The sequence below is a fragment of the Macadamia integrifolia genome, chromosome 3 (assembly GCF_013358625.1).
Source record: "Macadamia integrifolia cultivar HAES 741 chromosome 3, SCU_Mint_v3, whole genome shotgun sequence".
Classification (NCBI taxonomy): Eukaryota; Viridiplantae; Streptophyta; class Magnoliopsida; order Proteales; family Proteaceae; genus Macadamia; species Macadamia integrifolia.
The window spans coordinates 9,352,194-9,365,205 of NC_056559.1; the positions used below are offsets into that span (position 1 = coordinate 9,352,194).

A 13,012-nucleotide genomic window follows, 5' to 3' on the forward strand; every position below is an offset into this window, starting at 1 on the left:
AGAAAGTGCCAATCCCAAATAGCAGAACGATGTTTCTCTCCAGCCAAAGAAATCCCTTAATACCTGAGAAAGAAGAGGGACCGCGACATGGCACAATGGTGCACATCTTCTTCCTCCAAAAAAAATGCCAGCAACTAGCAACTTCTTCGACCCAGAAAATTGATAGCAGCAGGGGAATGAATCGATTCAGGTATGACTGATCAAACAATACTTCAGTCTTCATCAGTATATGAAGCCCTAATTCTACTTCTTCTATCAACTAGGGTTTCACAAAGAGGAATGGACAGCCATAGCTATCTTGACTCCCAAGACAGGGGAAGCAACCCTAAACGACGGCAACAACCATCTTCTCCAACTATGATTCGATAACCTAGACTCAAGCAATTGAGAACCAGAGAATGCAACATGGTAGTCGATTCTCAGCAGAAAACTGGTTTGAACAGCGAAGAGAACAATCACAGCAACTAGAAATCAGCAACAACTAACCAAAAAAGGAACTGACACGAACCAGACGTCCTTCACTCCAGACACGAACCAAAGCAGCAGGAACCGAGGACTTAAAAAAAATCATTGAAACCCTGGTTCCTTTTTTTTTTTTTTTTTTTTAAAAAGAACTAGAGCTTCACAGTAGCATGAGATCTTGTAACGACTCTCATACCAGCTACAAATTATAGCTCTAATAACATGTAAAGATTTGAGAACCAGAATCAAAGAAAAAGAAATAAGAGAGATAAAATGAGATTGGTTTAACTTGGGAGTCACAACCATGTAGTTGGTTCTTCCCCTTTCATTCAATATATAGACTACCTATTACATAGTCATAACCCAAATAGGAAAGTAGAATGTATAATCAAAACAGGAAACTAGCTCTAACTTAGCTAACAACTATCCTAAAGGACACTAACAAAGACAAATCAAATATAATCACATGGTATGGGGGTCTATGGTCACTCATAGCCCTCCAACCGATACATGCTCTCATATACTTAACAATTTCTATTATACACCTTTGCTAAAAGCAATGAAATTCCATAACTGCAACTCCCGCAAGATGGAGAAAAGATAATGAGAAGCCAGCCTATATCCTCAAAAAAAAAACTGAATAGGAGGAACCCAACTCCAGAAAATAAATCCCACTCGTCTCCTTCCAAACCCTCCTCCCAAACTAATGGCAGCGAGAGGAAGAACCATAATATTCTAATTTATGACAATCACATAGGACCCCACTGCCATATAGAGAACACCTTAACAACCGCAAGAGAAAAGGCCCAGGCAGTACCAAAATTGAGATGAAGATAAACTTGGAGCTCTAAACTCCAAAATTCAAAGAGTAAGTCATGTATTGACTCAGCAACCACATCCAATTAGAACCAAATTGTCCAAAATAAGACACCACCCTTGTCACAACAAAGGAAAGAAGGGAAAGAACAATAGGTAAAATGTGGTACAAAAGGCTTCTTCTCATATAGTCATATGTTGATTTATGTTCATTCGCTTTGCTCACAGAGCGGCATACCGAAAAGAAAACCGTTATCGGATTCAAACTACTAAGTTGTTATAATGTTCTTTTTCATTCAAAAACAGTTATGCATAACAACACTCTTCTTCTATTCCTATGCAATTTGAAATATTTCTTTTCAAGAGCCTTCGATAATGCCTAACCAGGAATGGGAAGCATAAATCCTCCCAAACACCTACACAAGAATACATACAATGAGAAATTTTATCATTTAGAACTGCAAGTAGAGTTAGCACCCAGTTGATCACTCAATCCACCAACCATGTCTGCATTCCCTACACGCAAGCTTCAAATCATCCTCCAGAATAAACATAAATTTCCTCAAGATACTAGAGAAAAAATAAGTTAAAAAAAGTTACTGTCTCAGAGGGTTCTACCAAAGGACACTATGATATCTCTTCCCCCTCTCTGCACGTAAAATATCAACCAAAGTCCTTTTACCTCAAGAAGTAGAGCTACACAAGTGATCTTCCCAGAACCTTGTTTCATCCACATTGCTTGCTTTAATATGGTAAAATTTCAAGAGATCATCAGGCATTCACATCAACTCTGTCCACATACATCACGTGCAGAGTCTTGAAGCCCAACATATATTTCATCTTTGCCTTCAACAAGTCTCCTCCAAAGGAAAACCTTTCTACAGCAAAAGCTCAAAAGGCACCAGCCAAGAGGAGCTCATTCATTACCAACATTAATCTGAACCACGCAAATTACTCACCACTCTACAATTCACCAAATAGAACTAATTGTTACTTCTCTTCCCATTCCAAAAGAAATCATAAGGAAAAATTTATTTTCCTTCTCTTTCTTATAGGAAAATCAACAGTAGGAAGGTGTCCATAGAGAAGCATCTCAAAACACTAGAAAATTAAAGCTGTAAATTTAACAAGGGTCAAGGTTTCCTACACAGTACACTTAGGAATCCTCACCTAAATGTCCCTAAAAACCTGCCATGTGGCAGACCAGATGGGTCCCAAATTTTGTGGAATTACACCTCTATGTTCCCTAATCACATGTCAAGTTCAGGCTCAATCAGGGTTTGCCAAGTGGAAAAATAAAACTTCGAAAATTCAAGACTATAGGAGAGTGCACAGTAATAGTATTGTCGATGTGCATAGACATAGAAGGTTCTGCATGACAATACGCAGGAGCATATTTGATTGAATTAAGCACTGAAATTTGACATATGGCTGATAAAGACCATGTTCACTCTACCCGATTGGTTGAAGTTACCACATCATCTGTCCATGTGGCTCAAAATGGTAGGCCACAATGAAGCATAATTGACCCACGTTAGGCACAAGAAGCTGTCTATTGCCTGGCAAATGGAACCCCAAGAACAGTATTTATAACATACTCTTGGCCATGTGCGCCACAAAAACAATCATAGTCTTAGCGTGAGGGCTTCATAATCATAATCTTAGCCTGAGGGCTTTGTAACCATAATCTTGGCCACGTGCACGTCATAACCAGACCAACTGTTAAAAAGAGTGCTCACCCTCCAAGAAATATTGCTGTCCAGAAAGCAGGTCACCAGGAAGCCTCATCAACTTTATGAATTAGAGCTAGGGTTAAATGTAGAAAAGTGGAATTGATCACTTCAATATTGAAAAATAGACCATTTGGGGGCTGGTCAATCATGAAAAATGATGGGACCATGATTGTATGACTAAGGAAACAGCAAGGATTAGGTTAGGGTTTTGATAGGAAATGTTAAGGTTTAGGTCAGGGATTGAAATAGTGTTGTTATCTAAAGGCCTAGACTGGGGCTTTACACTGGCTTATTGAATGAAAGCCACTGTGCTGAGAATATCAGATTAGCAGATTTTCTATTTGTTCGCAGATGGCTGGCTAATATAGAAAAGGGCTCTTAGTTAGGCCACTAAAATGAGAAACTAGAACCTGAAGACCTTAAGAAACAAGTTTGATAGTCAAGTGTGAATTCTCCAGAAAAAAACAGCAGGAAATAATACAAGAAAGACAAAAATAGAGGAAAGAAGATAACCTGGTATGACACTAAAGTTTCTATGAACCACTCTAAGAAGATGAAATCCTCACAGAACATAGATCAATCTTGATGAAAACAAGCATGAAATCCCCCCCCCCTCTTTTATGTTCAAAGTGCTGAACAACAAAGAACAAATCGAGACCGCTTAAGTATATGATGAGCTCAGGAAGTCTAACTCTCTACCCAGTCAACAACTAAATTAAGAGAAAAGCCAAACCATAGCTATCTAGCAGTAGCCAACAATCAAGGAAACTTACAATCTCAAACAAAGAAAAGAAAGACTAGAAGCAACACCTAAACAACAACCCAAAAGTGAGCAACTACAACAAAGCCCTTTCCTCCAGGATAAGAAAAGAGAGAAATTTATACCAGCCAAATAACTTAGCCTTCCCATCCATCTTTTGATGCACCTCAACCTCATGTGTTTCAAAGGTCAACGGGTGTCTTCTACACAACCATGGTTCAATAGAGGGTTCATGTTTTGGACCCCTTGCTATTGCATCTACGCTAGTAGAATTGGACAAAGGACAATGCCCAATTGCCCACCACTACAAAAACAACCAAAGAAGAAGGTTACCACATTGATTCCTCTTTCTGGCTTATGAATGCACTATCAGCATCTATGATGCCACCCATTTCTGCATTAATGCTCTCTTCGGTATATTTTCTATTTCTGTTTGTCCTATTTATGAGATTAATTTATGGGTCAGAAACAGCAATTGTTCGGTTAGTAGTAGACAGAAAAGATTCTAGAATTGGAAATAGGTTTGGTGTGCCCAAGGGAATTATAAATTCGGAAACTCTTCAAACCCAAACCAAAAAATTTCAAAAAACCCACTTCAAGTGACAATCTCAGAAAGTCTAATCCAACACCTAACATCAAAACACAAAACAAATTCAAGTTCATTAACTCACTAACCTTCACAATCTTTTCCAGAGAAGCAAGAAGAGCCTTCTTCGCCATCTTTTTTAACCACTAACTCAAAACGTTATCAGTGAAACACGACAAAATTTCAGATTCAGTTCAATTGAACTGATTGAGCTCAGATTTCTCACCTTTTACAGCTGGTAAATGGATCGTTCAGCCAATAAGCAGCCCACAAACATCACATTCAACACCGACACAACCGACCAGGTTAGAGTAATGGCCAGGTTTTGAAATTTCAGTTCCAACCATAGTTTCAACCTTGGTGGAAACTGGAAACCAAAGTTTTTTGGGTTTGGGTCAAAACCTCATCGAAAACTGCACATTTCAGTTGTTGGATTAGAAAAAAAGAAAAAAAGGGTGTACCCAGTGCACGAGGCTTACGCATGTGCGAGGTCCAGGTGAGCGAAAACTACGCAGCCTTACCCCAAGGATGTTGAGAGGCTGTTTTGACCGCTTAACATCACGCACTTCGGTTGCTGGATTTGTTTAACAATTTAGGGGGTCAAATGACTATTTTGGCCTGACACTTCAAGAAACGCTAATTATGGATCCCAAAACATATTGGAACCTATAGATTGTAAACAAGCACACACAAAATGATCATTTGGTTTTGGACCCAAGATTTCTAATGTATGTTGTACCCTATCGTACACTTTTTAGTGCTCTACATCAATTAGAACTCACAAGGCAACATCAAAGTTAATTCCAAATTTTTATAACAACAAATCCTTATCGGGACTTAATGGGGTTGGCTACAGGGATCCAAGAAGACAAGGAAAAGGAAAATTAAACCAAATTTCAACCTCTTAATTTTTTTTCCTAATTAAAACAAACTTGTTTATAAAAATATTAATACCCTCACTAACCAAAATTAGGTCTAGAACAACAAATTTTTAGTTGAAAAATCAGAAACAATACAATGTAAGACTAGAATCACAAGTGATCCTCATCCCAGGCAGCATCTGAAAAAAATTGGCTGAATAGGGAGAAATATAAGATCTCACAAACCGTAGCGTAGATGGAGCTAAAACTTGGAGTAGATGAAGGTCCTAGATGGGTCAACAAACCCTCAAAATATGAACATCAACTGATGGCTGATTGAAAGTTATGCTCGAGGAATGAAAAGGAAACTTTATGGAGTTCTGTAGAACAGCAGCTATAGGCCTTCAAACTGGTCTTTCGATGGTGCTTCTAGGCTTCAGCAAACTTGCTTTGATCTCTCAAACACTTTCTCGCAGCAAACAAATAAAAGGGAAATAAGAAAAGAAAGAGAATTTGGTGGTGGGGTTGAGAAAGGGGAAGAAGAATTAGTGAATGGGTATCTCACCCCTTAGGTTTTGGGCATTTCACCCTCTCACGTAATAGCTATCTCAGCCACAAATAAACATTCATTTTTCATAAACTTCAATCTCCCTTTTTCATTATAACTAATGGCTTTAAATAGCATTACATAACTTGGAGATAAAGCAATAAGAGAAAAGGAAACTAATGGACTGAAATAGGACTTTCTGATTTGTGTCTAACTTGCTAACCAAGCTCAACAAAAATTAGAAACTAACAGCTTAACAATAAAAAGGAAACTATTCTAGTTACAAATAGGAAAGTAATTGACTAACAAAATAGGAAACTAGGAACTAACAAAAAAAGGAAACAAATTTCCCTAGGTCAAAAAGCTTGCTTGCCAAGATAAAACAAAGAAATAAAAATAGAAATTAATTTCTAATATCCTAGCAACTGCTGGCAGCATCTTTCCCAAGCCAACTATCAATATTGGACTCCAAGGTACTGTTCATGTGAACAGTAACAGTAGGTTGGCTGACCCAATTGGAGAAAAATAAGGCTGGTTCAGCATTGAACTCTCCTTTTGACAGCTCGATCTACATCACAATGCTTTCCGAATTTCTGTATTTTTTAAACTAAAATAGAATATTTTCGGTTAGCTTATGGACCCATCCAAATGAGAGAACTCAATAATCAAGATGTAGTGGCAGTTTGGAAAATATTCCAACCTTCACAAAGGCTTAGTTTCACAATAAACACTCAAAGAAAGGAATATAGTGCTAGTATTGTAAATAAACTGAAGTTATAAGTAGAGTGGCAGAGCTGTAAATAACCAGATTAGTTAATGAGCTATCTGGGAGATGGGAGATAAAGGGAATTAGTAGTTATTTGGTTGGGATAAACTAGGAAGCAAAACAGAAGTATAGGCTATGAGAGAATTAGAGGCAAAGAGAAGGGTATAATAGGATATCAGAATAAAAGAGAAATAAACAGCAAACTCACGATTCTTCTTCAACCTCACTTCAAAACCAGAAACCAGGCAGAGACCATTGGAGTCAAGGAGGAAGAACTCCCTCACAAGAACTCAGATCGATCTCAAATTTGGGATGATGTAGCCCTACTAAAAGCAACACATGGTCTCCTTAGACAACAAGCAAACCAAAGGTTCCAGAGATGAAACTGAGCCCTACGGTGAGGTTATGTTCAGACCTGCAACTGAAGTCCTATCCTTTGATAAGTGGGATTTCTAGAGCCAGAGTTTGGGGGGATTCGGTCGCTTAGGGAAGAGCAACCTTCACACAAAGTTTCAGTTCCAGCAAATCAAAGATGAGGGAGATCGATCCACTTGTTTGCTGTTGCAACTATCACCCAAAAACAGAGGTTCGACCAGCAAGAGAGAAAATGATAAGAAGGAGAAGAAGAACAGAGGAAGATGAACGGAATAGTGGAAGGGACGCAAAGCTACAGTCACATAGACTCTCAAAAATTATTCCACTTAAAATTCATACTCTAAATCTGAATTGCTCCATTGATTACATGTCTAATATATAGGAAAATCAGAACAATTAATAGAAAATAATTGAAAGGAAACTACTCTAAGAATAGAAACTAATTGATTCCAAAGGAAACCCCTACGCATCTACTTCTAAAACAATTTAGGAAATCAAATAAACTAAAATATCTTCCCTAATTATCAACTACCAACCCATGTCAGGCCGGAAAATAGGTTTGGGTTGGTTGTGTCTTGGCTTAGGCCTCCACAGCGGGTCAGTTCGGGCCCGCCAAGCCAAGGCATCTGCATCACCACCCCATCAACCGGTCCCCTATTTGCCCTCCTAAGTTGGAAGGTGGCCTTGGCCTGAGCGAAATCAAGGACTCCAACTCTGCAGCCATCCTTAAGCTGATATGGAAAGTGGTTTCCAATCAACCTAGTATCTGGGTCAATTGGGTCTACTCTTCTCTCCTCCGCAACTACTCACTCCGGACTGCTTCCCTCAATCCTAACTCCTTGGGTTTGGCACAAGATCCTCCTTGACGGGTCCTCTTGCCCTACTTTCCCTACTTGGCATTTGATCCCTCATTGGCAATGGTGGAGGTACCTCCTTTTAGCTCGATAACTAGCATCCGACTGGCGTGCTTTCCACGATTGTGGGAAATAGAACTAACTATTCCTCTGGTCTCCCTTGGTCATCTAAGATCTCCTCATTCATCTCCCTTGGCACATGGTACCCCTACTAATATCCCGTCCCTCCATGCCATTTGGCAATCTCTCCCCTCCCTGCCCCCTTCCTCTAGGGTTGACCGTTCCATGTGGACCCCCTCTTCCTCGAGTTGCTTCTCCTCTGCCTCGGCCTAGAACCTTGCTCAATTTTCCTCCCCATCTGTTCCCTAGCATAAGGTAATTTGGTTCAGTGCTCAAATCCCTCGGCACAATTTCATTGTCTGGAGAGCCCTCTCCAACTGCCTCCCCACCCAGGCCTTCCTCATCTACCGTCTATTCATGTCTCCCCTACCACTGCCGTTGCTGGAATGGCATGGAAGACGTCAACCACCTCTTCTTTGATTTCCCTTTCTCCTCCCACATTTGGAAGTTTGTTATTTCTAAGCATAGTTTTCATGGCATCTCCTAGGCAGCATTTTGGCGACCCGGCGGTAAAATCAGCACATGGCGGTGGTACGATTAGTATGAGTCTCGAATGGCGGTCGCCAGAGTTGGATAGGCGTCGCCATGGAGGCGCTATAGATGCCATTTCACACCGGAAGCACTAGGCGATCTATTTTTGGTACCCTTTTTTTTAACTTATTAACAATATTCTATTTCCTATATTTTGATTGGCAAGTGAAAAATAAAAACAAAACAAAACCCTCAAGCCTCAACTAGGTCAATCTCTATTCTCTCCTCTCACTCAAGTCTCGATTTTTTTACTAAAAATCCACAAAAGAAGAAAAACCCTCAACTGAACCCTCGACCCCGACGGCTCGATTCTTCTCCAACAGCAAAAGAAGAAGCTTTCTCGTCTCCTACTGCTTCGATCCTTCTCCGACGCAAGGTAAGTTCTTCGTCGTCTTCTTCGTCTCTGCTTTTCTTTCTCCTTCTTCTTCTTCAGTTCTTCTCTCCTTCTCCTTCTCTGAATCTCTGCGACATAAGACGTCTCACGTCTATGACTCTGTTTCTCCTTCTTCTTCTTCTTCTTCTTCTTCTTCTTCTTCTTCTTCTTCGTCATCTTCTTCTTCTCTGCGACGTGACTGATCACTGACAAAAACAACTCTTTGCTTCTCTTTCTCCTTCTTCTTCTTCTCCTTCTTCTTCTTCTTCTCCTTCTTCTTCCTCTGTTTCTGCTACTCTTTCTTCTCTGTTTCAGCTGGGCAGTAGTTGTAATAATTCTATTTTTTAGTTGCAGTTCCTAGTTGGATGATATGTGATTCTGTGTTCGATTTCACAAGTTGAAAATTTTTCAGTGGTGTAAGGAATTGTTACTTCTTTGTCAATTGTCATCACTCTGTTGTGAGTTATCATACACTACTATTTATGCATGCTTATTGGCTATGTTTTGTAAAGGAATCTATAGGAACTCTTTTGCATAAAAGTTTTCTTCCATTTCTTTTTGAGACAGTGAGCTGTTTTCAGGTACTTATGCTGCATTATGTAGCCTCAAAAAAATTGTGACAACCAAGCCTTTTGTTGGTTGAGCTTAGCAACAGTCTTGGACATTTAGACAGGTCTTGAGGAGTTTAATACTCTGTTTTGAATGGTTATCATAGAAGCTCTAGGAGTTTAATGCTCTGTTTTATAAGTTATTAAGTTATAACTTGTTGTAGATAATTTGTAGAGTATATATTGTAGGCTCATAGTATGCTAAATAACTTTAGAAAATAAGGAAAATAAAATAATGACACGTGGGGGATTTGATCGCCACGGCAACGCCATAACGGGCGATTCACCACCAAATCGATTAGCCACCCCTCCACCGCCTTGGATAGATTTGACGCCGTGACAACTATGTTTCTAAGTGTTGTTCTGCCTAGAGAAGGTCCCCTTAATGCAGGAGTAGGTTACAAGAAACTAACCCCCACAATTTATAAACCCCAAACAAGACAAATAGGATAAGGAAACAAGGGAATAAAACCATCAAATAAACCTCAAGGATACAATACCAATACATGAGCAAAACCATCACAAAACCCAACCTGATAGGAAAGAGAAAGACCTGCTACAGAGCTGAAGAGAGAGGTGTAGCCAAGTCTGTAGGGCTCCAATTGAGCTGCACTCTTGGGCGTAGGTAGTCCCTAGGAAGGGTATAAAAACCTAAAAAATTTGAAGGACTTCTGACAAACAGTTGCTGAAATATTCACTTTCTTGAAAATCAGACCAGAAGAGAGAATTTGTCAGAATTCTGCAGGGACAGCAGCTGGTAGCCTTGAATGGTTCTTCCAAGATGGATCGATTGATCCACTAATGATGTCGAACAGCCCCTAGCAAGACCAGGCAGATCAGACTTTAGATGGAGGAGATATTGGAGATCAATTGAACTTCAAAACTGGAATTCCTTTGTTGGTCGATTCTAATTTAATAGGGCTTGACAGATCTGAAAACTCTCTTTTAGAAATCTCACAGCAACAATAACTAAGAAAAGAAAATAGTAATGAAAACTAAGAAGAAAAAACAAGATGAAAAATTTCGAAAGATGAAATATAATAAAGGAATGGGTATCTCACCCCTCCGGTTTTGGGTATCACACCCCTCAAAGGTTTAGGCATCTCAACTCTCAATAACAACTTTTAACTAAAGAGTAATCACTCAATAATTCATTCATTCAAATCTAAGAATTTAGTACATAAGCTCCTTTATTTAAAGAGGGCAGAATAGCAATCCTAACATAACTAGGAACTAGTTCCAAATAGGACTAGACACTCCTAGTGGGACTTGGACTCAGAATAGGACTAGACTAGAACTCTAACATGGAATAAGACTATAACTCCAACATGGAGTAGGTAACTAACTAGTCATTCACTAATAGGGAGACCTAAACTGACTCAAACTGAAATAACAAAGGAAATAGACTCAAAACAGAACTCTAAACTAAACTAATGAATTGAATCCCGTTTTCCTACTTTCTACCCATATTTTAGGCCCATTAAAATGGCCCATTACAAAGAAAACTCATGGGATCAAAGGCCCAACATATACATAATCCAACCCAAGGCTTATTTGCAATAAAATAAGCACATTAAGTGATTTATCTACATCACCCCTCCACTTCAGAGAGAGTGGGTCTGGTTTGATATGTCCTTTAATAGGAAAACAATCTACAACACTGCTGGAATGCTTACTTTTGGAGCTGCCATCAACCATATTTCGATGGATCGCAACCTCCGTAGATGGACTTTCAACTCTAGATCTTTTGATAAGACTGGAAGGCCATCTACTTTGGCATCTCCTCCAAACTTGGTTCCCTTCCACTCAAATCGGTTGATGAGTCCCCAAGGAACAGGCTCATTGTTGTTTCCTGGGGGCTGCCTCTGTCTATTCTTTTGCCCCTTGCCCTCTAAGGTTGTATCCCCCTGCCGCTGGCATTGTATATCCCTCCCCCTTTTTTGCTTTTAATTTAATTATTCATCCAAAAATAAAACATATAAGGCAAAACAATACTGAAACTACCTACAGAAACCCAAAATCTCAGCCAAAATGCCGAAAATTCGATCTCCCTACATTGCTACTACATTTCGCAAAACCTCAGTCGTTTCAACCAAAATGTTGAACTATGGTCATGGCTAGAGACCTCCCCATCACTACACTCTCAACTATTTGCTCACATCAACCCAACAAAATATCACACATTTTCACTTGAAACCAAAACCCACAACCCAAATTAACATTAGGGAAGTACAAACAATAATGGAAGCAGAAAAAGTAGGAAAGTGAAAGACTGAACGTCTATGTTGCAGCAAGACCAAAGCAAAGCACCCGCCAAGCACCACTTAACATTCATGGGTTCTTCCCCAATCCCATATTTTAATGCTTCTCACATGATGTTCATTGAACAAAACCATCTCAATATGCATTGGAGTTGCTGCTATTTGTCCCTTTCTTAGCTCCATAGTTCAACCCAATCCCACATGGGAAGAGAAGAAACAACCAATCAGATGTAGCTAATGACGAAAGTGAGAAAAGCATGGTATCAAGGCTTTGAGACACTTTGGTGAATCGGCAGAATTCAAAGAAGGAAAGGAGAGAATGAGGGTCAACAGAGAGAGGGTTGTCGATGACCTTCTTGAGGGAAGAATCAAGGGGCTTTGTTGGAGTGCTTTTGATGACTTCAGAGATGGCTGTGAGGATGTGATCTTGGTATGCAAGTGGAGGATTCAACAAGGAGGAGAAGAAGAATCCAAGTTGTTATTTTGATGGGAGTGTAGCATATATTGAGAGATCAATCTAGTGAAGGGAGCATAGCAAAGATCCGACCCTTAACCTGGTCGTAAGGAGGGAGAGAGGTCTGGAGTGCCTTAGGCATGTTTTTTTCGAAACTCCTTCCCCCAGTTCTCCAGTGAATTTTGGTTTCTTAGTGTTGCAACAGCACACATCTTCCTTCCTACCATCTCTCTGTCTTGTACGAGAAAGTGAGAGAAAAGACGGATTGCTTTGACTTTCATTCTTTTCAAAATGTGAAATGAATTTTACCCTCGATTTTGAGCCATTAGAACACGTGCTCATTAACCTTTAGTGCATAAGAGCCATAAACAATTTATGGCCAAAATCAGAAACAAGTCCTCACCTGTTTCTGAATTTCTATTTATGACAAATAACGGCCATAAATCATACTAGCCGGCTGCAAAAATAAATAGAAATAGTAATCACACCAAAGAAACCTAGGGGCTAGGTTGATTTCCATTACTTATTCATTTGTACCTTGAACAATATTTAAGATGCCATGCAACACATTAATTTACATGGTTCATTGGTTTCTTATCGCATAGCATGAGATTAACCTGATAGAAGTTAGTTGATTAAGACATGTAAGTCAATGCAAAGAGATGTCTTAAAATATTAAAAGAAAGTACCCAGTAACTGCATTTTAACCCGCATGAACAAGGGATCGCTTGTGAAACTCACCATTGCCTAGCCTGAGCATGGTTTTCCAGAGCTTCATATGCCTTGCCTCGTAAAAAGCATATAGCAGAAGAAATCTGTCACAAGATATATATACACACATATATGAATATATGAAACACATTCTCAGAACACATAATTGGTGTGATGAAATATCAATCATAACTC

General features: G+C 39.4%; 1 protein-coding gene across 1 annotated transcript in view; it reads right to left on the reverse strand.

The window, feature by feature from the left end:
• Positions 1-13,012, reverse strand: part of LOC122074030 (anaphase-promoting complex subunit 6) — a 47,529-nt gene that overhangs the window by 31,799 nt on the left and 2,718 nt on the right. The window contains exon 3 of the mRNA XM_042638814.1: positions 12,848-12,921. Coding sequence (XP_042494748.1) covers positions 12,848-12,921 — 74 coding nt within the window. The remainder of the gene's footprint in view (positions 1-12,847; positions 12,922-13,012) is intronic.